Here is a 26903-nt window from a genome sequence, read left to right on the forward strand (position 1 = left end):
GTTACCACCACTATGCTAGGTGGAAGTGCTTCAGTGACATGTGCTTGCTTTTGAGAAAACCAATAGTCTTCAGATTAGCACTAGGAATAATTACCGTGTTTATTTTGTGTTTGCCTGAATTTTTCAAAATCCATGAAGGTGAGTGATCAGCTTTTAAAATAACTTTTTATTAATTCTGGAGTCTGCAATTGAAAAGTTGGCACTGGCAACCAGTGCTTTCCTAAAAGCAGTGGTTAGGATGCTGCACTCATTTGGACTTTGCAAAGGATATAGACTCTTTTTGCTAGATTTTTAACCAACAGAGTTAATTATATGTGGTAATCTGAAAGCAGTTTTTCATTCATTTACGTACACTGCAAAATATTTGGTAACTATTTCCATGCAACTGTATTTTTACTGCCTTCATCATGAAGAAAGTAGTTAAAGTGCTTATGTTCTTTTATAGCAGGTGCTCATGTCTTCAAAAATAACTTTTTAGAAGTTTCTTTACTTAAATGTTGTAAAACACTATTTGGTGATGAGATGCTGTCTGTGAAAGAGATGTGCAGTGGTAACCTGATGAAAAGTGGAGCGGAACAGATGTAACTGAGTAAAGAAAATCTTGTAGCATAAATACCAAATACTTCTTTGTAATCCTAAAGGCTGAAACTGGATTTAGGATAAATGCAAAGTATGTATGTGTGCAAGTTATTCATTCAGTGCTTTTTTAAAAGGCCATGAGTAAATTAATTTTAAAATAGTTTCGTCACATCCATTCCTAAGAAAGCTTTTGAATAAATAAATATGATAATAAAAACCATCCCTTTGACAAAGAGTATATTCTTAGGCATCATAACAGAATTTCTTTATGAAGCACATAATTTTCTGAAAACATTTAGTATCAAAAGATCTGGTTTGGGTTACTTATACATTTTTTTTATTAACCATAAAGAATGGACATATCAGTAATTAGAACATAATGTAGAGATTTTTATAGTTTATAAATGAACAAACTTGGTAAGCTGTCATAAGTTTTGAATATCATAACATTGATAATTCAGTTTAAGATGTTGGAATAATTAATGTTTTACCTCCATGAAGAAGTAAACAAAGTATTTGTAGCACAGATTATGCAAATAAACAATTACATGACTATTACCAGAAGAAAACATTAACCTTAGTGTCAAACATCAAAGAATAATTACATTTTTCCATTATAATTTTTCTAGATTGCTCTTATTTGCCATGCTTTAGGCTGCAATAGTGTGATCACTGCAATTCTGTCTTAATCGCAGCATGTCTAAAATAAGATTGTGAAGTATATGAGCAGAATAGAATTATAGTTGGAGCAGCACAGATTTATATTTGGAAAATTAGAATTATTGATGCATTTTGGATATTTTAGAAACTAAATGACTATGTAACAGTCTGTGTAATGATGTCTGAATTACATTAGAAAGCAAATATGTTGAACAATTTATTCAAAATCTCTCAGGATTTTGGGTCTCTGGTTCATCAAAAACCTTCTGTTGAAAACTGGTTTTATTTCAGATTTTGTGACAAACCTAAAATGTACAGAATTTTTTGTAGATGTTTCAAATCACTGGTTACAGTATGAGGCTTCAGCAGACAGAGTTGTTGGAAATCTTTGAGATGTGAAATATAATCACTGGCTCTTCCCCTGTGAGCAGTTCCTAAATGAATGGCAGAAAGCTCCTAGTTCCTGGATGTCTCATCCCGGGGGAAATTCCAGCATTTACTTTCATTCTGGAGAGGGAATAAAAATGGAAATTTCTCATTAAACAGAAATTTAGGGGGAAATCAATTTGCAAAAAACTAGCCTTTAAAATTTTATTCAAAAGAATACAGTTCAGCATTACCAGAAGTGAAAGGTTTCCTTTATATTTGTAAAGCAACCCACTTGTTCGGTTACGAGTCATTGAACCTTTAAATTACACTGATTTAGAGTAGGAGGTTGTCCTTTTGGAGTCTGATGCTTTCAATCCCAGTCCTATCCCTTGGGTCCTGCTACTTGATGGAGTGTATCTCCTTTAATCTATCACTTGTGTATTCCCCAACTTGTACTATCAGTCTTGTATCTCTATAATATTATGTGGTGACTACAGCTTCCAAAGGATAAAAACTGCAACTGTATACACTGCTGCTCTGATTCAAAACAGAATACCGCAGATCAAATCCAAAAGAGTCAAGCCCATGCAAAGTGAAATATTTGTGATTTTCTTAGTGGGAAGCAAGTTTTTTACAAAATTTGATCTTCCCTGTGAATAATTTCATTTTAATGGATTTGGATTTTATATGGAAAAACCACCCTGTAAATAGAGGTTTAATAGAAGAATTTAATAATCACAGAACTTGTTAACATTAAGCATGTGGTTGCAGGTCTTTAAATATAAAAGTTTCCTAGGGTTACTTTGCACAGTTTCATCTCAGAATCCTCTTTACTATTCAGGCTGCCTGTGTTCAGATTTCACAAAAACCTTTCCACATTTCTAGAGTGATGTTTACATTTGGAAGGGTGCTTCCCAGTCCTGAAGTAAGGAGCAAGCCTCTTATGGGTATGGCATGGCTCTGTGTCTACCATGCAATCCACTGGGAAAGTGTAGTGTTGTTGCAGCCCTTCTTCGAGTGTTCAACAATCTGTATTCCTCCTTAGAAAGGCCACAGTCCTGTGACATGGAAAAAAAGAAAGATCTTGTTTATGCTAGATTGTAATTTGATTTGCTTTCTCAGTAGAGATCTTCCAAGAGGATGGTAAGAACCCCCCCTACCTCGACAACATTCACACCTTTTTCACTCAGATAACATGCCTTTTACGCACCTACAACATGACTCACAGACAGCTCTGGAGCTGTTCAGACATCTGTGAAGTTCAGAATGGACTTCACAGTGCTGAACATAGATGGCTGTCACAGTCCAGTCATTGGATGCCCAAGTCCACGTACAGATTCCTTGGTGAAAAGGATATGTTAGGGAATTATGATTAGTTGCTCTTGAAAGCTGTAGCATTGGTTTTAGACTGGTTGCCCAGATGCCCTGGCTTGCCATGAGAGCAGAGTAAGCATCCAATTTTTGCTCCTGGCTCATCTCCACAGACAAGTGCCTCTTTCAGGTGGAAGAATTTGATCTCAGAAGCCTGCTCCATGACCTGCTGTGTGGGCCAGATTGTAAGCATTTTGAGGAAAATACTTTTTCTTGACTCAGGGAAAGATCAAGGCCTAAATTTTGTCTGATATTTTTTCTTTTTGTATCAAAATGAACTTTTTCTTACCTGTGTGTTTTACATTTCAATTTATTATGTTTTTTAAGGAGTTTATGACTCTCTGATGTAGTGTTAGTAAAGGGAAGATAACTGACTTTGGCACTGGAGTTTGGATTTTATTTCTGTATCCTGTCAGGAATCCCTGACTGAACTGTTTCTGAGGTCAGCCTGCTGCTCTGTGAACACAGGTGGTCTGTTGAAGTGGTCAGATGGCAGCTGAGCACCGGAGCAACTAAAGGCTGTATTTTGCTCTCTATACGTAAGGATTTATGAACACATTGCTCCAGTTGCTCATAATGGGAGTTAGATACAAAGTTTTCCCTTTATAGAGATGCAAAGTTTCCCTTTATAGAGATGCAAGGGTACTACTGGAATTGGAAACACAGCCACAACACACAGGTTAATGCTACATCAACTCTGGGAAGTGGTTATTCGTAAATACATATTTAATGTTGGGGTCACACATATTTTTTATTCTTTATTTTTTTTATGCTGAAAAAGTAGTTCAAAGTTAACACAAGTGAAAATTTGCATGATAAAGCCCTACTGTAATGTGGAAGACAGAATCACACTCATTTATAACTATGTAGTTTTTGCTGCTCTCCAGAACTGCGTTCATGTACTCTAGCTACAGTACTTTGATACTGAAGTTTGGCTATGAATATCAAACCCAATGGTCATAATTAAAATCCATGTTTGTTGACTGAATATAAGAGAATGTGAGGGGTGTGGCTGGAGGATTCAGCAGCATTTCTGTGTATTTTCACTCTGTGGTTTCAATGTAATTTAGAAAGAAAGCTTTCATTTTGGTTATAGCTACTTTACAACATAATTGCACTGGAATGTTGCAACTGCACAGTTCCAGGGCTAAGTTCCCTCTCTAAACATGCTCTCTCTTCTTTTGAAGAAGTACATATGTGCTTTCTCTTCTTTGGTCAAACTGGAGCAGCTTTGAAACAGGAGTGTGACTAGATACCATCACAAATTCCAGTTACTATTACAAGAGTTTTAATATAATTCAGCAAATAAAATCCAGCATCTAGACTGCTTTCTCTTACATATGATGCATTCAACATCCTGTCATAACCCTCAAGAAAAAAAAAGTGCATTTCATTGTAAGATGGTTGGGATATCCACTACATAATGCTTCTATGCACATACTTGTCCATGACTATCTGGCTAATACAGTACTCTTTCTTTTACAGTTAACAGTGTAATTATGTTGTGCATGGATACCTGTTCGTCCAATAACACCACATTTCCACTTTGTACTTTTAACAATTCTTACAAAAGATCAGTGCAACAAAGAAGAGAAAACCAGACTATTTTGCTGAAGGTCATTGTAAATAATTCCAATTTCCAAAATATTCCATATATTTGTCAGTCATCCTGGAGGGAACAACAGTCCCATCCTAAACAGACAGAGTGTGAATCCAAGAGGGATGTGAACATTGATCATCAAGGATCAGGGTCAATAGCTAAAAATGTAAGTAGGATAAGACAAGTACTTAATTTTGAAGCAGCTAATTACAAAATAAAAGACATGTTTTTTATTTGGTATTTTAAAAATATTGTATGCTCCTGGTTCTTTATGGTCTTTGCAAGTCTGTGAACAATAGCTTTTCTTTGAATGGCTAGAAAATACAGATTTTTGTGCCAGATTCTCAGTGGCATTCATTCCTGGCTGTCAGTGAAACACGTCAGTAGCAAGTACTTTCTAAAGTACTTAATTTATTTCTAAGGAGTTGTACTTTCTGACAGTTTTTCAAGCTGAATTTGCTTTTAAATGTCATTTTGGAACTCTACATGTAGATTACTGGTATTACGGAGATAGCTTGTGAGCAAGTATCTGGAGAACTAATTTGCTTTTAAATGTCATTTTGGAACTCTACATGTAGATTACTGGTATTATGGAGGTAGGTTGTGAGCAAGTATCTGAAGAACTAATCCGGTAGGTAACTATTCCAATGGCAACTATGTAAGAAATAACCATTTTTGTGTTTGTAGTCTACATTATCCACAACTGTGTAGTACCAGAAATGGCCTTACATGTTTTATAGAAGGCAGCACTGACTAAGGAATGGCACAGCAATACAGAGCAGAGGTAGCAACACCCGCATCTTTTCAGAGCAGTAGCAGCACATCTCTTCTGTGCCATATACACTTGCAAATATCTGGAAATCTTTGAGGAGGAAGATACCTCTTTCTAACACTGTCAGCAACAGGGGCAATAGGCCAAGTCCTGAATATAAGAAATTCAGTTATTTTCCATCTGTGTATTTTTCTTGTTACAAAATAGCTGTCTTAACAAGTATGAAAAATAAAAAGTTATATGTGGACAACCTCTAATCTCAGTTATGCCCGTACAACTCTAACACTTTTGACAATGTCTCACCTGCTTTTTGTAAACATAGCACGAATCTCACAGCTCGTGTGGTTTGAAGTGAAGCAAGGACCTCCTGCAACTGATAGCAGATAGACGATGTGACACTTCAAATCTCTGTCATCATATGGCTTTTACTTGGGTTCTATCTTTTTTCATAGCCTAATTTTTGCCTGTTGCCTTTGACAACTCACAACAAAAACAACAACAACAACAAAGCGATAGTAAAGCAAAAAGGGGCTATAATTTGCAGGGGAAAAATGTACCTTGTACAGATCATCAATGTTCTTTGGATCTGTTCAAAATAACTTTACACAGTATACATTTATCCATCTTTTTTCATAGTCAGTGATGTAGAAACCTGCATGTTTTTGCAAATGAGACGGAGAACTCACTGTTCTCTTTGAGAGTTGTCTCTTGGTCTACCACTTGTATAACAGTTTTGTTTTAATTTTTATTTCCAAAAGCAAAAGGCTCACTTGAAGTGAAAACAGAAGATGTTACTTATTTTTATAAATATTTTAATTTCACTACGGTTTCCAAGAAAGAAGTGGAGCATAATACTAACTACCTGATGGAAATCCACATCAACAATTCCATAGTCGGAGGAGGAAATTCAGCCGAAGAACAGCTAAATCATTCTTGTCTAGTGGCAATGATGGAAGACCAAAATGACTGTATGAATATTTCACTGCAACTGAAGTCTTATATGGAATGTAAGTTACAAAGCTGAGTCAGAATGGAAATCAAATCTTGCAAAAAATCTCCAGTAGGCAGTTCTCTGCTTTCAGCAACCATCTGAAAATATTTAAATATTTCACAAGAAGATAATACAATTTTGAAAATCCCTTAGTAAAAAACAATCTTTAGTAGAAAACTGATGATTTTTATACTGATTTAAAGCATATTTAGCTGTGGCTTTTTTTTTTCCCCCCCTAGAAGAAATACAGCAAAGGAAATATCTGTACACTGTTTTTTGCTTAGCAGCAACAGACTCACAAATTGCATGTGACAAAACCTGGAAATATAATTTTCCTTTTCCAATAATGGAATAACCCTGTTGTCTTGGAGGTAAATTTTAAAATGCCTGTTAACTGCAGTGGTAGAAGAACCAGGAGATAGGTTTGACCATTCTTAATGTTGTACTGCAATATCCTACTACATAGCCTTACTATGGTATGCTTAAAAGCTAAATCTTCCACTGAACTAAGCTTAGTTTTCCCGGAGGACAAAGGTCAGCTTTTCGTATTTCTCTTTGTGCTGCAGGAGGTTTTGTCTGATTGCCTGACCGTGGTCAGGGCTTCCATTCTGTCTATATGCAACACTTGTAATTTGGAAATTGCTGAATTATTACATTCATTTGGTTTTGCACAGCACATGCATTTTATGCTGTACCTTTGCTGGAAAAAAAAAGGTTTTTTAGAGTTGGCTTAATCTATGTTAAACAAGTCCAGGGAAAATCCTAGAGAAGAAAGGGCAGCTTAGGATTGTTTGGGTTTTTTTGCTTTGTTTTCTTTCTTTTTTTTTTTTTAAGTAAGTGTGTCTAGCCATGAGAGGAGCATAATTTGTACCTTACCCTGCTAACTTGTGTCAATACTAGGTGCTAACCACGCTTTGCTAATACTGATTTACCTGGGTAGTAGTTACCTCATATTTGCAACAAAAATCAACAACATGCCTTTTTTTTCTCTTTACTTCAAAACAAAGCTGAAGAGGTGCTCAGGGCTGATACTCAAGTCATTACAAGCTGCTACAAGATGGGGCAGAGTGCTCTGTTTAAAAGGAGCCTAGATTACTGTATAAAAGATATTTTTAGTTCTAAATTAGGAAGGAAGAGCCATGGGGTTGTTGGCATTTGCCTCATGAGTTCTCGATGGAGAAGATACAAGGGAAGTCAGAGTAGGTTTAATTATACTGTTCTAAGTCAAGGAAAGGGAAACAGTGGTTTGGCTACAGTCTGTAATTTGGATTTTTATGAGTCATAGTAATATAGCTGTTTTTAAAAACAGTTATTTGACAGTGCTAAAGTGTGCATTAACATGCAGCTGCCAAAGAAGTTTGAAAGGCCATTCAAACAACCCGAGAGGAAAGTTCTCCTCATCCTTTCTTTGTCATATATAGTCCTGACTCGTACTAGTTACTGAACTAATTCCCTGTGGAATATGGGTGCATTTCTGCAGCAGCTGCTGTCTGAAAGAGTAGCTTACATCCTGCATCCAGTCCCATCTGATTCTCCCTCAAGGCAACTTTCATTAAAGGAATTCCCCAGAGGGCTCCTGTTGGGGGCATTTCCTCACTTTTTTATAAGAAAATTTCTATATGTAGAATCTTGCCTTCTCTCATATATGGAGATGAACCAAGAGGTTAAGAATGCCAGTACAGGCTAATGTTGGACCATGGACCAATTCCTTCCATGCTCTATCCAGACAGAGGGCACATGTATTACCCTTGTTCTACCTGAAATATAAATGTTGATCTTTGAAGCATTTTCACTGGCTGAGTTGAAAAGTTTTCATTCATTTAGTCACCTGTATCTATTTCAGCTGTGGGGAGATACATACAGGTGAAAATTAAGCTAAATTCTAGACAGGAAACCTAATATCAAAAAAGAGAGAAGGCTGAAAGAAAAAGGCAAAATCTCTTTTTTCTTGTTGTTTTGTTTTGTTTTGTTTTTATCTGTGGGGATAGGCATAATCCAAAAAGCTACCAAGATGGAATGTTCTGCTTTTCTCTGCCAGTGATTTGCTGCTTAATTTTCTCTCTTGTACATTTTATGGACAGATCCAATGTGTACGACGAAGATCATTTGGCTGACTATGATTTCAGTAGTTTTTGTATTTACTATTTCAATTGTCATCTACAAAATAGTTCAAGAAAGTAAACAAAACTGTAAGTAACGAAATGTTCATCTGCATTGATTTAAATTTCTATGCAAGTAAAAATATATTAATTTATAATAACAAAAGTGTTATTACTGTAGCTCAGACATTGATATTTTGATTGTCAAATGGTAAAAGCTTCTTAGAGACTGACTGAAGTACTCAGATGATTGATAGTATCACCTCTCACCTCTTTGGTGGATGCAAAAATTGTGGATGCAAATCCAAGCTTGTTGATGGCAAATTAAATGCGGATTTTTTGACAGATGCTTGGTGGCTCAGTGATATGAACTTCTGGTTTCACACTGATTTCAGTAGATGAAACAACTACTGTTAAACTTCGTGGAAGGTTTTAAGCAGAAATGCCAATGACCAGTATAAGTGAATTGAAATACCCTTTCCTCCCTTAAGATGCTTTATTTAGGTGACAGTCACGAAAAATTACAGGATAGATATGAGGAGATATACACTCATCTGTCTGTCCTAAAAACTGGCTATTCAAATTAATTGGTGGTGTAATCCCATGCAGGGCAACCAAGGTGTGCCTTCGTAAGCCCAGAGCTGAATTAAGCTCAGATAACATTTCATCGCTTTGCTATTATTTCAGCAAAGAAAACATTGCTGTGATTTCTGAACCATCACTATTGACTATTCCAAGTGATTAGAAATTTGCTATGAGAGAACTTGCCATTAGTTCCCAGACTGAAACAATTGTTTCTACAATATTCCTTCAGCCAAGGCAGACTCTTCCTATGCAATTCTCTTGGGATACAGGCTGAAATCAGTTTTACAGTATTTTTTCTAGCAATATACAATGAACAAAACAAGAACAAAATTGTAGGAGTACCCTGAGCTTGAGACCTTTGAGCAATCAAGGTAAAGTCTTCTGCACAAAAACAGCGCAGAAGATTGACCGCTTGTCAGCTGCTGGTCCTTGTTTCTCTTCCCCAGTCAGAGGCAGGTGGTACTGGGAGCACACTCCCTTTCATCACTGTGAAAAAGAGTATTACTTAAGCTGTTACCTGAGGGAATAGCTCTTAGGTGCTTTTCACAGCAGATTCCAGAGACTTTCTGCGTGTGTCAGCCCTGAGAGGGCAGAACGCCTCCAGACAGCCAGCATTTACTTGCTATTCCCAGGCAGGTGTCCATTCCCACTGTAGGTCAGAGGTGGTGAAAGGAGACCCTGGGCACAGGGGTTATAGAATGAATGGTAAGCCAAATCCATTCCCCTGATCATCCTTGCTGTATGCACAGGCAGTTTTGTAATGAAAGAGCAATTGGAGTCTAGCTTTAATCATAACTGAACAGAAGGAAGAAGAGTACCCATACCCAAAATGTTCCTGTGATTTTTTGCATAATGTAAATACGTTATGCCTATATTTTTAAAGAATAAGCAAAATAGTTGCTTGAGATGTCAAGTTTGTACCCCTCCGCCCCAAAGAAAGAAACTGCTTGCCAGGTAATCTTGCTTAAAATACATGATATTTTGCTTATTGCTAGAACCAAATTCTGAGACCTACTTTATGTATATAAAAACCCCACAAAGTGTAAATTAGAACTTATAAGTGGGCTATTAAGTGCTCTAATCTAAAGGACTTTTATTTGTAATTTGAAAACTACTTATAAATGTCATGTCTCTGATTTTCTATGCTTTGTCATAGCATCCTATTTTTAAAGCAGAACTGTAATTAGTGAGGATTAATGATTTACTACTTTTATTCTTAAACGTCACTTTTTTATTAAATTCAGGTTTTTCAGAATCATTGTGAACACAAGCAGGGAGGAAAAGATGCCCTTTTGAGGCTTCTAATTACTTATTTGCTTTGAGGATACATTTTCTGTTAATTGAGGAAAAGTGGGTTTATGAGTTAAATTTATAATATATAACATCATAACCGACATCATTATGTTATTCATAAAAAGGCAAGCACATAAAAAAGAAAATTTAAGGTTTGTATGTATATATTAAGATGCCGCCTTTCATTGCAAGTCTATGCACTCATTTTTTTCAGTGGTGATCAGAGAAGAGAGCAGAACATTACTATGTTCCTAAAACAGCTGTTATGAATTTTTCCAGCCATAATTCAATTAGTAGTTTTTCTCTTAATTTCTGAGCACCACTGAAAGCTGTCAAGAAATGTGGAATTATTAATTTCCTCTTGAGACCTTGCAAGATATTCTGCCAGGTAGACTCTGAGACTCTCCAACTCATTAAGCTATTTTCATGAGTGCCTAAAATAAAATATCCAAATAAACTTGGTGGAGGTTACAATCGATCCATTGCAAAGGCCCTAAACTAGAAATTAATTGTTTTGCCTTTTCCCTTCCAATCTTGTCTCACAAACACTTCCAGAACTTCCATTGACATTAACTGTTACAGTGTACACTTGGGGCTTCAGCATTTTAGATCTCCACTGGCTATTCGTGAAAAAAAATCATGACCTAAATAATTTTAACTGAATGAATTTCTTAGTGTTCTCAAAGGAAAAAGATAAAAATGAATTCTGTTACAGAGAGCTGGAGTGAGCCTGTCACCAGAAGCTGGCTGAGCCCTGGACTGCAGTCACAGCTGAACAGGGCTAACCATAACAGCTGCACAACCGTCTGCAATAAACCCACTGAGAGCACAGTATTTAGAGAGCAGCAGAAGGATGGAAAGACTGAGAGTTTATGAACTGGGTGCTGAGGAACAGCCAGAGGTGCCCTATCCAGCTCTATCTTTTGTCAGTGGTGTGGAGCTTGCTCTCAGGCTGTGCTTTCCAAGATGAACACTCCACACTAGCAAGGAATCTGTCAGCTTCCTAGGATGCCAGTACACTCCATCGTTGATACTACACTGTCAGCAGTGTGAGTCCAAACCTGTACTGAAACATGTACTTTTTTTGATATCCTTCCAAAATTTGTTCAAGGTACACAGTACCAGATAAAGGCAAGGAATAATTTGAAAGGGATAAACCTGAATGGATTGTCTAGAAAATTCCATTCAGGAAAATACAAATTATCTGGCCCTTGGTTTTCCTCATCACCTTATTCCAACACCTTCCTGATTTTTTTAACACTTTCCAAGGTGTTGAACAGGTGTTAATAATAACAAGCTTTCCTTCTAATCAGGGCTGATGCTAACACCTTTTGTTTAAAGCAGATTATAAACACAGAGTAGCAACATCAGTTTCTACTATCCTAAGAAGAAAGGGTTCTAGACATGCAAGAAGAACTGTATCTGCTACTAAAATTCATCATTTTCCTGGTAAGTAATATAAAAGTAAAATAAATTTTAATAAATCTTGAGATGTGCAGAGGTCAAGAAAGACATTTTAAGACTCTCTTATCAAGAGATGCTTCAGGTTTGTTTCAAAGCTACCACAAATTTTATCTGGCTTATATTAAGGAAATGCTTTTTTATTATAAAGATATAATTCTGACAACAGAACTATAAGAAGATTTACATATACCATGTGGGATTTCTTCTGCCAGTCTTCCCAGTGTATTGCATTAATGACAGAATTTTTAAATTTTTGGTCACGTTGTGTGCCAGTTTTGAGGTTTGGCAGCTGAGTGCTTTGTGTGTGTATGAAAAGTATACAGAGATGTACACACATGTATATATGCTCTATGTGTTTGTGACTCTTGATAAAATTTCCTACCAAAGCATGGAATGAATAGGAATGAGTCCTGTAGCAGGACTCCATAAATGGTTTTGCTGGCATTTCATAGCCTTTTTCTAGGGTGAAATTCCCACAACATGCAATTTTTGAGTTTCAGATAGGTAAAAAATTGTGGTCTTCTGAGAGTGTAGTATGTTTAGCACAGAAAAATTAAATGGTATGGCTCAACTCAAAGTTTGGATTCTAGAAAATTGGATTTGGCAACAACTCTCTGTCTGAGGGGCAATTACCAGCTGTAGCTGTGAGTGTTACTGACATTGCTTAAAGAGTGAAATGCTTTAATAAATTTCATGGATTCTGGTTTTGTGAAGGGAGCTATACCTTTAAAAAGATTAATGTGAACATATAGAATAATAGCGCCGGATGGCAAACTAACCTCCCTTCAAAACAAGAAAAATACCAAACCAGCAAATGAAAAAAATGGTTTTAAATTTAATTAGGCTTAAGTACTTTTCCTTTTATCTTGTTAGTTCTTTGGGAGTAAGAGGAGACTCAATAATTTATGTCTACAACTCAGTATTTCATGGCATTTCAATTTTACCTAGAAAAGAGTGAATAGCTCCTTGTCTGTCTGAACTCTCCTATGAGTACAATTTAGCTCCTTGCTCTTAAAGCACTGGCTACCTCTGAGATATATTTGTGAGCTCGTTATTTTCATTCTGCAGGAAAGGAATGACTTTTCTGACATCTCTTGTCTTGCATAGCTTTACTAATATCGTACCTGTTTTATCACATGTTCACAATGGCATTTTTAATGTATATCCCAGGCATTTTTGATGATGGAGTCCTACGGAAATTCAAATCTAGTTTTACTAGATTTTACTGAAGAGAATAGGAATCCCTTACTGGTCTGTCATTCTCACTTCTAAGTGCCTCCCACGACAATCGATCCATGTAATCCAGAAAGATGCTTAGTTGCATGAACTGCTATAATGGGGTTTGTTTATATAAAATTCTTTGGTTTCACACACTGTAATTTCAGTCAATCCAATCAATTTCACAGTTTATACCAATATAATTTAAAGTGGAGTCAAATCCATATGAAGAGTTTATTCTTTCCACAGTTGCTAAGCTTAGGATTTGCTACCATGATAATGGATTATAAATAGCTACAGATGACTTTGTTGACAGCCCTTGACAATATTTTCACTGTAATTAGAGCATAGCTTGCAATCTTTGCAACCATTGAGATCCACTGAAGACAATACAATCACCCTGGAAACACAGTAATGAGTACTTGAGAGAATATGACAGTATATCATATAGATGAAAAGATGTATAGGCGCTACTAAAAGGTTATTTGAAGTTAAGAAATTATAAGGGAAGAAAAAGAGGGAAGCCTATACTTTGAGAATGGGAGTGAATTCTTAGGAAGCTCAGTAAATTACTGGCTTAATGTTACTGTGGTGCTACAAAAAGGTAATTTACAGCATGAATGTTAGTTTTGTAAAACTGTTAGTGGCTTTATATCCATGAATCACTGTCATTAAGTCCAGTGACCAGAGGAAAAGGGGGAAAATGTATAGCATGTTCTCTAGGGAAGGATTAAATTTATGATCTTTCAAATTCACAGTACTGCAAAGGATTAAGCACATATAGTGAGGAGAGGGGAGCTTTATAGCATTCTGGTCATAAATGTTAACTAAACATTGTGAGTCCGAAAAAGAATGCACTAGACTGTGGGTTGTACAAAGCACATTTTCTAGACTTTGGAGCTGGTCCTGCCATTGTATTTATGTATAATAGTCCCTTGAATTGTATGAACTGACAACAAAGAGTTGCCCTTAAATGCATCCACAAGACAAGGAAAAAAAGAGAGGGTACTTTTTTTTTGGTGCAAGAAGTAAGTATTCTTTAAGTGGCTGATCGGTATTTCCAGATACAGAGCATTTTCATCAAATAGAACTTGATGGTAATAACGCATAGAAAATAACCCATTGAAGTCACTTCCTTGCTCTGCGTTTACTACAGAGAATCTTAGTGAGATTCCCACTTAAGAGAATTTTATTGCAAGAACTTCTTTGAAGAGCTTTCTTAAATTGAAGAGGCTTTAGAACAGCTTAATAAATTAATAATGGCAATTAGAAACCCTGGAATGTATTCCCCACAGAGTTTTAAAAGAATTCAGATAGAAACTGCTGAACTGTCATTTGCAGCTTACTGCTTAAAGCAGTCTCAGATGCAGATAAAAGGAAGAAGGTTATACTTACCCTCTTCCTTAGCCCATTTTCCTTAAACCACTTTGGTAACTCTTCCATTACTAGTAACTGACTAAGTGTAGTTATTCTCACATAGCTGCATCCTAAAAAAAGATAAGCCTGGGGACATGGCACAAAATTACTTGTTGGGAGCAGGCCAGTGCGTGTGAACTGTATGCTACATTATATAAAAAAGAAAAAGCAAGAAGAAGTTGTAGAGGAATCAGATTGCATAAATCAGGACATTTAACACCTAAGCTGAATCTGCCTAGTAAGGTCTGGAAGATTCATTAATATAGTTAGATGGGTTATACTTAAGTGGGAATTTATATTACTAGAATCCTATCACTAGGAAAAGAAAGTCTAAATGGGAATTTATAGAGTAAGAATGACATTCCTTGTTTATTTTTATTCTGTTTTGAAAGTGGCCTAAGATGTGTTGGAAAAAAAGGCATGCCCTCATTCCTGTGCTAGAACTGGACTATGCAGACAGGGAATCATATTGTCAAAATCATCATGTTATTACTCTACAGTCTGTGTGGGCAGCCTTAGTTCAAGCATAATGCCTTTGATGCCTTAAGAGGCCTCCTAGAAACAGAGACTAGACAGGAGTCAGGGAATAAAAGTAGGTGTTTATTTGAAAGGCCTTCTAAGGTACACCCTGGGGAGCCTGAAGCTATTCTTAAGATGGACCCCAAGATGAACCCCAGGTCACGAGTTCTTCACCCTTTTACAGGTTTGGTTCATTTGCATAGCAGGGTTAATTCTCCAATTAAATCTTCAGTTTTCCCCTCAGCTTGCCCCCCCCTTAGCAGCTCTTTGGTTTATACTTTTGGCCTTGGACAGTCTTGGTGTCCTTGGAAAGCAGGGGTGGAGAGGCTTTGTTATGTCTGCCTAGCATGAGAGAGCAGAAATTAACAGGCTACAAGAAACTTCAGAGTCACACACCAAGCAGTACAGAATTTGAAAAATATAAAAGTTAAAACCTAAGGCATCACCTTGATCTACATTGCTCAAGCAGTATACTCATTTTCAGTGATACTCTATTGGCTCATGGAGTCAAAGTTTAGTTCATGACATTTTAGGATACAAATCCTAGATTCCTGGACTCACTTGTCTTGCTCACAGTAACGCAAAGTTAATTCTGATGGATGTTAATTCTATAACTCATCCTGAAAGAAGAACATTGCAGGGTCATAGTGACAACCAGGATTCAGAGAGTAAAACCTCAGGCTTCCTGGCCTGCAGTTGTTTCCTGGACTGTTTAGGGTTTGTGACATTCATAGCATTTGATATGAGTGGGCTTGACAGCTGTAATTTGCACAGAAGAAATAACAAGACAAATTTCCTCTCATTTGAATTCCTGTATTGTTTTCTGTGCTATCCTATTAAAATAATAGATCCTTTCCAACAAGAATGGAGGAAATAGGGGAAATTCTGCTATCTCTCTGATGTGTTCCTTCAGGTTTGTTGACATGTTGGAAATAGAAGCAAATGCTGGCTCACTAGTGTCAGGGCTGGCATCCCAGCGAGTTCAGACTCACTCCTCCTTGTATTCCGTAATACATTTTCTTTTCAGCAAAGAGAACAGACAAGACACACCTTCTACAGCAGCAAAGCCAAGAAAAGAGAAATTTGTTTAATCTTGGCCAACTGAAACATCACCTGTTTGATTCTGGTCCCTCTCAGTTCCTGACATAGCTGAATAGTTATCTTTGCCTCTGTGACTTTCATGAATAATGCTGGGAAAAGCAAAGCTTCTCATAGTATTCAATATTTAACACAGACTTAAATGTTTCTGAAATGCAACACTTCCAAGAAAATTGTGATGTCGTATTACCACTTTGGGGCTTAAAATTTTTTTTTCAGATAAAAAGGAGGATAAAATCTATAGGATGCAGCTAACTTTAGGGAGCTTTTTATAGCCCCTGTATGCTTTCCATAGAGCACTGATGCACAAAGGACTTTTTCTCTGCTCAGTTTGCATGCATACAGAACACTGTTGCACAGAGGCACAGAAGGGTATATCAGCATATATTCCCTTTCTCTCCAGGTTCATCCTGAGGATGAAACAAGATCCATTGTTATTTTTTTAAAACTACCCCAGTAAAAATAAGACTTTGCTTTTCAGCTGCCAAGATGCAAACTCTACTTTTTACTTGCATTTGTAATGAAAGAAGCCCAAGTGATGTAGTCAGTGGAGAATGCACATAGTTAATAAGTGGCACAGTTTCTCCTCTAGTTGTCAGCTCAGTAGAAACCCATGTGTAGGTTTACAGAAGTAATGGATAGTCAGGGACAGGAGTTAAAATATTATTTCTGTTCTACAGTAGTTCTTTGAAAAATGCATTGGATAAACAACTCTGCATGTGTTTGCCTGACAATGCTATCTCTGCATTTCCTTATCTGTATTCCACTGAGATACTGTATCAGGATCTGTGTGCTAAAGACATCACCTCACCCCTTTCTGCTTCTGAGGTATGCTGTCATCTTTGTTGACAGCTGGGTGATACCCAGTAGCTCTCCCTGTGTGTATGACAAGTGAGCTGAGGCCACACCATGTGTGCCTGAGTGGCAATCTGTGCTGCCCTTACATGAAAATGCGTCAGGAAGTTCACACTCTAAATTTCAGTTGTTTCTGCTTAACTGGTCAAAAGTAGGGGTTTGTATATTTTGGGAGACTCTCACATAACCTCAAATTTGCATGCTTTTGGATTTCCACTACAATTTATTCACAAATTTATTTCACACAAATTTATTGGTCTACCTTCAAGCTGCTTCCCAGGTAGATTTAGAATCAGCATGTTGTAGTCCTACTGGTATTAAGAGGAAGTTAAACACAAAATGTGGTTAGTACTTTCAGGAGTTCCTGACAAGTATCTGCATCTCTGGGCACTGAAAACCCACTTAAAATCTGTTTGTCTGTCTCTGTTTTGTATTTAGATAGGTCTCAATTATTTTCAAACTTGCATATGCAAGTTCAACACTTTGCAGATATACTTGCTGTTAACAATATGGATAAAAATTATTTTAACTTTCAATAGTGAAAACCAGTAACCAACAGATTCCACGTCCTGCACAGACCACAAAGATACTGCCCGTAATTCCTGAACAAGAGCACTGTCACGTGGATCAGCTGTAGAAGGTAAGTAGACATCTTACAACCCTGATTATTCTGGTTTGCCTCATATATTTAGAATTAATAGTATGCAATATCTGTGCAAAATAAATTACTGCTTCTTCTAGCCAAGTATATGAGACAAAAAGCTGGATAATGTGTTTTGTGAGAGCTAGGTGGCAGAAAAAGAGAATCAATTTTCTTTCTGCTACCAAAAGTAATCTATAATATTATGTGTCGTCTATTAAACCCTGTGTGTCCCTGCAGACCTTGGTGCAAATTCTGACACCTTTTCTGGTGTAAAATATTGTGTCCTAGACTCAGCATTGTGCTGATATTTGTTTCTGACAAGGGCAGAGGAGAAAAGGAATTTGCAAATGATCTCTGAAGAAAATTCCATCTTTGAAATAAATATCTTGCTTATGAAATTCCCCAAGATAAAAAATTGATTGCTCTCTTGTACTTACACCAGTCAGAACGAATGACAAGAAGCTGGTTTCTGTTCAGAACTAAAACTATTCTCCCACTCCTAACTTTCTGCAGCCACTGTGCTGCAGTAATTGTTTCAGGAAGTCCAGATGCAAGGAAACAAATCTGCATAGAAATGTGCAGTAAGTGATATCTCTTCCTGAAAATACCAGTAATGTCTAGAAACAGAACAGATGCTACTTGAACAAGTAATACAGACTAATATTTCAAGTGCGTAGACAAGGCGATGGCTACTTGCACGTATGGTACTATGGTGTGGTGAATTTTTTAGGTTAAAAAGCTTGAGGAGATTGTTCTTTTACATTTCTATTTAAATTGGGTGGAGTTTTATTGGAAACTCAATATCACATCATGCTATCTTTTTATCGTGTTAAAAAATTGATGTACTGAAGAGCAGTTTGATTTTTGTTCTTCATGTGGAACCATGAAGATGAAATTGTACATTGAGAACAGAGCTAAAGAAAAAAATTTGAACAGCTTTGCAGACAGAAGATGAGGTAATTCCACAATAAATTAATAACTGAGCTAGATAATTTTTTGGTGTTTGAATGAGACTAGCTGGGTTATAGGATAGTATATTATAGTTATTAAAAATACTGACCCCTATTTAAGTGATTGTCATCCATAGACCTTGTGAAGACTTACAAAGATGAGAAGTTGTTGTTATTGTTATTATTTTAAAATGAGGACATCAGGAGACACAAAGAGATAACATGATTTGGGAACTCTGTGACATAACTGAGAGCAGTTCTTAGATCATCTGAGTTCAGCTGTTTGCCATTTGGACTCAGTTTCTGACTGAGCAGGTGCTGTCCAGGCCCCACTGGCCCTTCCTTAGGGCAGCTTCTTCCTTTTCTGCAGGGGTTCCTCCCAGCCACTTCAGTACTACACCATTTATTTTTCTGATATCTGTCAGCTGTCTCTCAGGCAAACCTTTATCTTCCCATATCCATGTCTGCCAGGTACCTGCCCACCTTAATTTGTTTTTTTACTCTTGGGTTAAAAATAAGACATTTCTAAGATTGTAACAGGATGTGCTGCTAAGCAGGTGCTCTCCTGTATTCAGTGCCTTCACTTACACAGTACTATGGCTGATCATTAGCATGCTTTGTTAATTCTGTTCTTCTTCCAGGATGTTGCATTCACCTAAAACTCATCTTTTAGAAGCAAGAGGAAAAAGGTCATTGCTCATTCCCATACAAATTTAACTTTTGTGTTGCTAGTGGTGGGGAGTAACTGTTGCAATGACCTTTTGCTTTTATTACTTTAACTGTTATGACCTAAAGGATAGAAAGAAGAGATGGAACAGCTTTTCAGATTTTTGGTTGTTCTGTGAGATAATATACAAGACCCAGGATATTTTGGGATTAATTAATGCCTTTCCTCAATCTCTGTGTGAGTGACAAAGAAAAAGATTAGGTATCTTGAGAAACCCCAAAAGCCTTGTTCAGTGCTGTACAGAAGCAGGCTTGCTTTTCCAGATAGTCTTCCTGTCAGAGGGACAGCTGGCAGTGAGGTGAAATCCAGATGTGATATGTGGGAATAATACTGAATACTCTGTAAATTGTAATGGTAAATGACATTGTGTGGAAATATTACTAAAGGATGTGGCTGCAGAGGCAGAAAGTTAGATTTAGATCTTGCCTTTCATCATGTTATGTTTTGAATACATTTCTTAAAGGAATACTGTCTCAGAGCTAAACACTGTGAAAATAATAAAAAGTACTTTCTGCTTTAGTTTTGCTTCACTTCCTGCAAAAACCCCCCTTCTTCTCCCTTCATCTGATAAGGTCAGATCCAGCTCGTTACTGCTTGTGTCTGTGGGTGGCTCAGTTCCAGGAAAGCTTGCTAGCTATGAGTACTCGTGGTTATTGCAGCTAGGGAAGGAGATTGTGATCTGCTTTTTGCATGAATGCTGGGTTTGTCTTTGTGAAGTCTCTAGAATGCTGCCAAAGGGAGCAGCATTCTCAGTGGGGCTTCTCTCAACCGGGAGAAGCTGTGTTACATGTACCGTACATGAAGGCTGAGTACTGAGGCTGAACTAATGCCAAAATGATTGAATTCCCAGAATTGCCAAAGACAGTTCTAGACTACATCAGCTTGATGAAGTGTGGGTTTTCCTCTGAAGGAGGAGGTGGGGTGGATAAGAGAAGTATGTACCAGGGAGCTTCTTGATCAAAACCCGTCATCTTTGTATCACTGACAGCTGCTCCCCTGAAGCCCATGAATTTCAGAGCACTGATACAAGAGCCTCAGATAAGGAAGGGTTCTAGGCAGAGCTAGAAACCTGAGAGAGCTCCACTAGGGATGCTGTTAATGGCTGCCCTTCCCTGCCTCAAACCTGGCTTCTGTCTGGTTTGGTAAGAGTTACCTCAATGCCTGCCCTGAATCAGACAGGCAAAATGAGTTATACTTGTCCTCATCTCCAGCCAGCTAGAGCTGCACTTAGAGAAATCATTAACCACAGCACAGAGTGATTTCTCTGTCAGGAGACTACCTACACAGCAGCTGTGGTAGGTGTAACAGCAGTTGAGAGGAGGAGGAAAGGTAAAAGTGAGGATCACTCTGATCACGATCATTATTGCTAATGAGCTGGAGAAGGTGCTGACGGCCTCAGCAGTGGCCCTTAACACAACGCATTGAAAGATGAAAGGCTGAAAAACAGAGTTTTTAGCCACAGTAATGGTCAGGAGAGACCTATTTGCCTATTCTGTGCTTGTTGCTCAAGTCTGCAACAGTGAAATACTCTACTAGTAGATTGAGAGAGATATCAATAATCAATTACACATTGCACTTTTCTGCTGTTTTTCTTTTTATGACAGAAAAAGACATTTCTTTCTATAAATGTATTTTTAAAGTCCTTTGATTTAAGGCAATACTGTTGATTATAAAATGCAAATATATTGATAAACGTATGACCATACATGTGTTGCCATGTTTATCAATATACTTAGATCCCGTTGTGTGGTGTATCTATCTGTGTGCGCACACAGAAATGCACCCAACTGCATTGTTATTCACTATCACGTTGATAGCTAATTCAGCTAATAAGAAATGCACCAACTTCTGCACTTGTGCCTTTGCCAAAGGTGATTCTCTTCAGCATAGATCACTTAATGTCTCTGTGTATTTTCACGGTAACTACTACAACTTGAGTACCAAAGGTAAGAATCTTCTGTTTCTGCCATTTTTCATTAAACTACCATATTAGCAACTGCCCTGGAAAAAAATGAATGAGCCGTGTCCCTCAAGTGTTTTAAGACAGTCGTCTCTTTACATATGTGGTGGTTTAGGAATGGTATTTTCCAGTTTAGTAGACCCACTAAAACTAGCTGCCCTCCCTTCCAATTGGAAGCGCAAAGGCAAAGATCATGATTTGAGATACAAACAATTTAGTGGAAACAGCAATGAGATTAACCAAAGGTGTAGACAAGGAAACAATTTACAAGGAAAGCCTGGGACAATACTAACTGGCTTTTCCCCACTGGAAGGAACACCCTTCTCCTTGGAAGCATGAGTCCCTTATCCCCGCTCCTGACAATGACTTGAGGTGGTACGGAATAATCTGCTAGCCACACCTACACAGCTCCAGGCTCATCCCCTCACAGCTCCTGCGAAATATTAACTCTGTCCTGGCCAGAACCAGGACAACATACGACAGTTGTCAATGTATTTCCTTAGTGCTGTCAGAAGGCTGTAACATTAATTACCCTAATTTTATTTAGATTGGAAACATGAACATTTTATTCAGGGCTAATATTTGCATTCAGAGGCAATGCAGTTCAGGTTAGAGCATGCTAGAATAAGGCTCTGGAGACACAACTTTTCTGTCTCTCCTAATGACACCTCCTTACTAATTTGCAGTGTGGTAAGAAAGAACTGTTTGTCCTCAGCTAAAACAGAGATTGTGCAGTGCTTTTAACAAAGTTCTGCTTGCATCAACTGGTACTTTTAACTTTAAGAACGCTTCTTGCGTAAACTATTCTTTTCAGCAGCTGTAAAATGCCATGAGGATTAACACTTCTGAATGTGCTTGATTCAATGGCCATTGCCTAAACAAAGAATAGTGGGGGCAAAGAATAGCTGAAGTAAGAAATGAAACTGGGCAAGTAAGAGCCAAATCACCATACCCATACGCAAGATAAAGGTGCTAGAGCATTCAGAAATATGGTTATCTCTGAATGTTGATGGTTATCTCTGAAATCATTTTTGAATAGGGAAGGTTTTGGCTAAACTTCCCCTTGGAGGCTTAAAGAAACCTGCCTCAAGGAGTGACTCTCCCTCAGCGTCCTGCCCTTGTGACAAACCGTCTTTCGCCCGGGTGGGGCCACGTGGAGTCTGGGCAGACTGACTGTGCAGGCCTCTCGCACACCAAAGCTGCACTTCGATCTTAGAGTGATTAGGGCAGAATAAAAGCCACGTGTTTATAGCATGAAGAGAAACTTCATGAACCCTTCGTGAACCCTTTCCTGCAGTACCACTGTTCTCTGCCTGTTTAAGGGGAAGCAGCACGGTATTCTCTGAATCAAAGTCAGCATTAATAGATTTCATGAATGACTAGGGAGAGAACAGTGTTCTGTTTGGGGAAATTAGAGACAGATACCTGACAGCTCCTGGATGAAATGCTGCCATTTTATGAGGAAAGAAAGAAGAAAAACTCAAGTGTCTTAAAGCCAACTGTTGTGGATGTTTGGTTTTTTTCCTTGAAAGTGCCCAGTGTTATGCTCTGGGCTGATGCTAGACCAAATTCACACAAACTGGTCACTATCACTCAAACATTTTATTTACTGCATCAATCTCTTTGACAATCAATGCCACAAGGACAAGATAAAAGAATCTTTGTATCCTACATCCCATTAATTTTTAAAATAAAACTGGTAGACTTGTCAAAGGCTGCATAAAAGCTAATAAAAGTTCCACATCAGCAACTGCCAATGGTTTTTAGTACACTGACTTTTGCCATCTGTCTTTATAAAGAGCTTTGAGATCCGTGAACACATAAGGTGCTTCACGTCTCTGTATTTCTTTCTGAGTGACAGTGCAGCTGTACAGTTAAACAAGACAAGTTGGTCTCCAGTGAATATAGAATTTAAGGCATGATCTTATCTTCAGGTGAAGTGGATTATAAAACTGGAACATAAGGTAGATGATAGGTTACTGGAAGGGACAACACATGGTTAGTATGGCTAAAAAGATCAAAACCTCTGTCAAAGAAATTGTAAAATAGAAGAATTTGATGGGTTGCTTTCCACCCCTACAATCTGAGAAACGTGTGGGCATGAAACCCTCTACGAGTACCCTAAGAGTGGCACAAGAGATCAGTAAGTAAGTGTATGAGAAGCTGACTCTTATCCAACAACATTCAGATTATCATCATTTTCTAATGAAACACTCCCCTAGGAAATGAGAAATTTGATTGTGCATATTCCAGTCTAATGCCAGGAAATTTCAGTGCAGGCCCACCTAGGGTATTACCTGGGCTTTGGCTCATGCCCCTGCTGCCTTCCTGAAGAGGTCTTTAAATGCCATCATTGCTGAACTTAGTAGCACAAACAGAAAGTGCAACTAAAAATATTCTTTGCCTGTTTTGCTTACATGATTGTGGCTTTACAAAAATGTTTTCATATTTAAAAGAATCTCTCATCTGTCTTCAAGCAAGATACCCACACAAACAACAGAAGACAGAAATTATGCAGAGAAAACAGTGAAACTCATAAGACATGCTAGCAAAGGCATGTAACAAGTGTGCTCAAGAGTGAGAGGAAGATTACAGTTAAGCTGTTTTCATGCAGGTATTTGTGAAGAACAGTAGGTGTGATTTTAAATTGCTGGATCCTTCCAACTATCCTTTTGACAGTTTTTCTGAAAAGCACAATTTCAGTGCTCTGAAGTGATAGTACTGTGGTTAAAGTTATCATAAAATTTGGTGTGAACCTGCTGAAGGGAGAAGTTCCTACTGGTACTGACCTACTGGCTTTGCTGGTTGGCTGTTTTTGTATGACTTCATTTTTTATACCATAATTCCTGTTGATGACTGTGATTCTATGATTTATGCCCTCATGCAGCTTGAAATTGTTTTCAGAACTGTATGCACTCTATTTTGTATTTATTTTTTAACTATCATGAAAGGTAATTCCCTTTGTTTCTGCTTCCATAAGAGATTCTGGTCTTAATGATACATTAGAATGACAACTCCTCTCAGCACAGAAGAGCTCACAGAATCAGATTGCTGAGCACATTCCAGGGTACTTTGGCACAATTACTGGGTTCTGCACTAAATGCATGCCAGGATGTGTTTCTCTCCAAAAGAGACACGAAGGGTTTCCAAGGGAAGCACTCCTGCTTGCTGGCAGAACTGGACTGTAAAAGGGGCACTGTGCAGGCTGTTTAAACCCACCACTCCATTAGCTGGCATCAATTTTTGATGCAGTGTATCCTGCCTACACTTGCCATTTTCTAGCTCACTTCAGCAGCAGCTGCTGCCTCCAGTACGATTTCACAGCCAAGGAACACTTCTGAACCCAGTTCCTATCATGTAAAAGAAAATGTAGACCGATGTTGTAATCGGGCCTGCAGCTATGGGAGCTACCAGAATGGGTGACAAGCTATATTTGCTTTTTTACTCAGTGTGCAAGTTAGAAGTTCAGAAATCCTGTACTTCCACTCCACCTTCCTCTTTCCCTCCCTCATCATTGTATAGTTCCCTAAAAAGGTAAGCTTGACTGGAATCTGTGAGCTCTGGGAGCTGCAATCCAAATTCCAAAGTGTCATTGATGATTAGAGAGAAGCATTTCACTTGAGAATGTGGAAAAAGCTGCTTTTATGACATTATTTCCAAATTTGTCCTGCTGTATAGTAGTATAGAATGGGAAGCATGGTAGGGCAGAGAAGAACACTTCAGCCAGGTGGATGTGGTGAATGTTTCTGGCTCTGCCCACCCTTGCATTACTCCCTTCCCTGGAAGTGGTAAAGGCCTGGTGTGCCTCACTCAAGTTCCTGTATCATGCTCTCACGGGGCAGGTACCTGAGCCGCTACTCAGCTGTCGGGCATCAGTCTCAGGTCTTTTTGCTCCAATCTCATGTGCATCATCTATTTTGTCTGCCTTTTACTTACAATGGTTTTTTCTTTAGTAATAAAGAGGAGAATTCATTACTGTGAAAGTCAAAATTATGACATTTGAGATAAATTAGGGAAGACCTAATTAACCTACTCTTTTTTTTTTTTTCTGCTACTATTTGCTTTTGTTTCAGGTATCACCATTTGAAATAACAGCATTACTGGATGAAAGAAGACACATCATACACCACAGAAGAAAGCATCCCCATCTCCAGCTTGGGGAGCCATGTTATCCATCTTTTCATGGGAATGCCAATTATGCATTTTAGTTGACAAGCTCCATTTTGTCCATCATATGAATGATAGACAAACATGTTTTGCTGTAGAAACAACTTCGATAGGCGAGTACAGATTTCACATCTATTTTCTGTTCATTCAGGATTCATACATGGTTGTGAGACAATCCTTGTGATAATTACATTTCTTTATCAGGGCAGAAATTTATTTTATATATTCCATAGGATAAGAAGTTTGTATAAAGCCAGGAATTATCCTCTACTTTCATGAAATGAGCACAATTTTCAACCTACTTAATGCTCTAGATGACTAAGATACCTGAAAGATACAGTTTCTGGCCGTTGAGAAGGGTAGCCAAAGCATTACAGAAGGAAAGAATTCTGCAGCAAGCATGTTTGTTTCTGCAGTAAACCAGGAAGACCGTCATAATTTGGGCAATATCTTAGTGGATAAAGAAAAAAATGTGGAAAAATACTAATTTGGCTTCAAGTCGCAAAATCATTATTATGGTTTTTAAAAACTCATTAAGACATTAAATGGGTTTGTACTTTTTGAGAAATTGCATTTCCATCTTTTGTACTAGCTTGGGTCATTAGCATTCAGACTCATTATCTCTTGGAACTTTTCCTTACTTTCGATTTACTACTGCTCCTCTGAGTGCAATGGAGCTGTTTGGGCTGAGCAGGGTCCCAAACTCCTTCGGTGCTAACACATGATTTGTAGGTACAGCTCAGCCATCAAATACTAGGCAGACACAGAAATTGCCAGGACTTCAGGCTCCCTTGTGCTAAATCCATCAGGATGAACAGGTTGTAAACTGCCCATTGCAAACATGACAGGCAGAAATTTAGCATCCAGTTAATACTTCATTACCTCCATTCCTTTAATACATTTATACAGCCTTTCCCCCTCCTGAAGCTTTCTGAAATTGCATTTTCCAGTCTACACCGAGCAGTTCAGATTTAATAGGAATAGTTGTGAACATTAGTTTCTGAATGATTTGAGGGCATGTGGAATTTTTTATAATTAGTTGGATAAGTCTGAAGCATTTGTTTCTATTGTTTGTTACCATCTTATTAAAAAAAATAAGAGAAAAATGCTTTCTTGATTTGGGGGCTTTTTATTGTTTGTCTGTGGTAATAATGCTTTTCAGAAGTGGAGTTTTTAATACAGCGTATGAAGTAAACCTCTCACAATTTGTTTCTGGGTGTTTTTTTCTTATTATAGAGAGCAACTTACATATGAAGAGATGTATTTGTCTCAAATCACTACAGAGTTGCTAAGGCCATTTTGGTCAGTGTTTAAATGCTTCAAGTGATTCAAGCTATCTATCACTTCCCCTTCAGTAATCCAGAGATCTTGATAGGAATAGCCCTGCTTCTTGTGACCCCAATTTAATTTTCTTTCTCCTACAATTTAATTCTATTATTATTCTTGCTGCCTATAACCTGCCTCTTTTCCTTTGAGAATTAAACTGTGATTTGCTGTTTTATTACCCACAGTTATACCACAGCTCTCCAGGTGTTTGGTTTTACTACTCTGGAAGGTTCCATCTTCC

At 37.8% G+C, this 26903-nt stretch overlaps 1 protein-coding gene across 4 annotated transcripts; it reads left to right on the plus strand.

Annotated features, from left to right (window-relative positions):
* TMEM156 (transmembrane protein 156) lies at positions 1-26538 on the plus strand. 4 transcript variants are annotated; one of them, XM_042053347.1, is made up of 7 exons: positions 1-138; positions 4465-4749; positions 6110-6358; positions 8424-8531; positions 11661-11768; positions 17426-17529; positions 25243-26538. In XM_042053347.1, the coding sequence occupies exons 1-6, from the start codon at positions 39-41 to the stop codon at positions 17524-17526; spliced, it is 951 nt and encodes a 316-aa protein (XP_041909281.1). In that variant the 5' UTR covers positions 1-38; the 3' UTR covers positions 17527-17529; positions 25243-26538. The 4 variants fall into 4 exon arrangements, with proteins under 4 accessions (XP_041909281.1, XP_041909282.1, XP_041909283.1 ...); XM_042053348.1 differs by having other exon boundaries at positions 11664-11768; XM_042053350.1 differs by having other exon boundaries at positions 52-138; positions 4644-4749.
* Positions 26539-26903: the final 365 nt, after the last annotated feature.

This window comes from Corvus kubaryi, unplaced genomic scaffold, assembly GCF_017639235.1.
Source record: "Corvus kubaryi isolate FWS band 111438036 unplaced genomic scaffold, C.kubaryi_AGA036_p1.0 split1-131, whole genome shotgun sequence".
Classification (NCBI taxonomy): domain Eukaryota; kingdom Metazoa; phylum Chordata; class Aves; order Passeriformes; family Corvidae; genus Corvus; species Corvus kubaryi.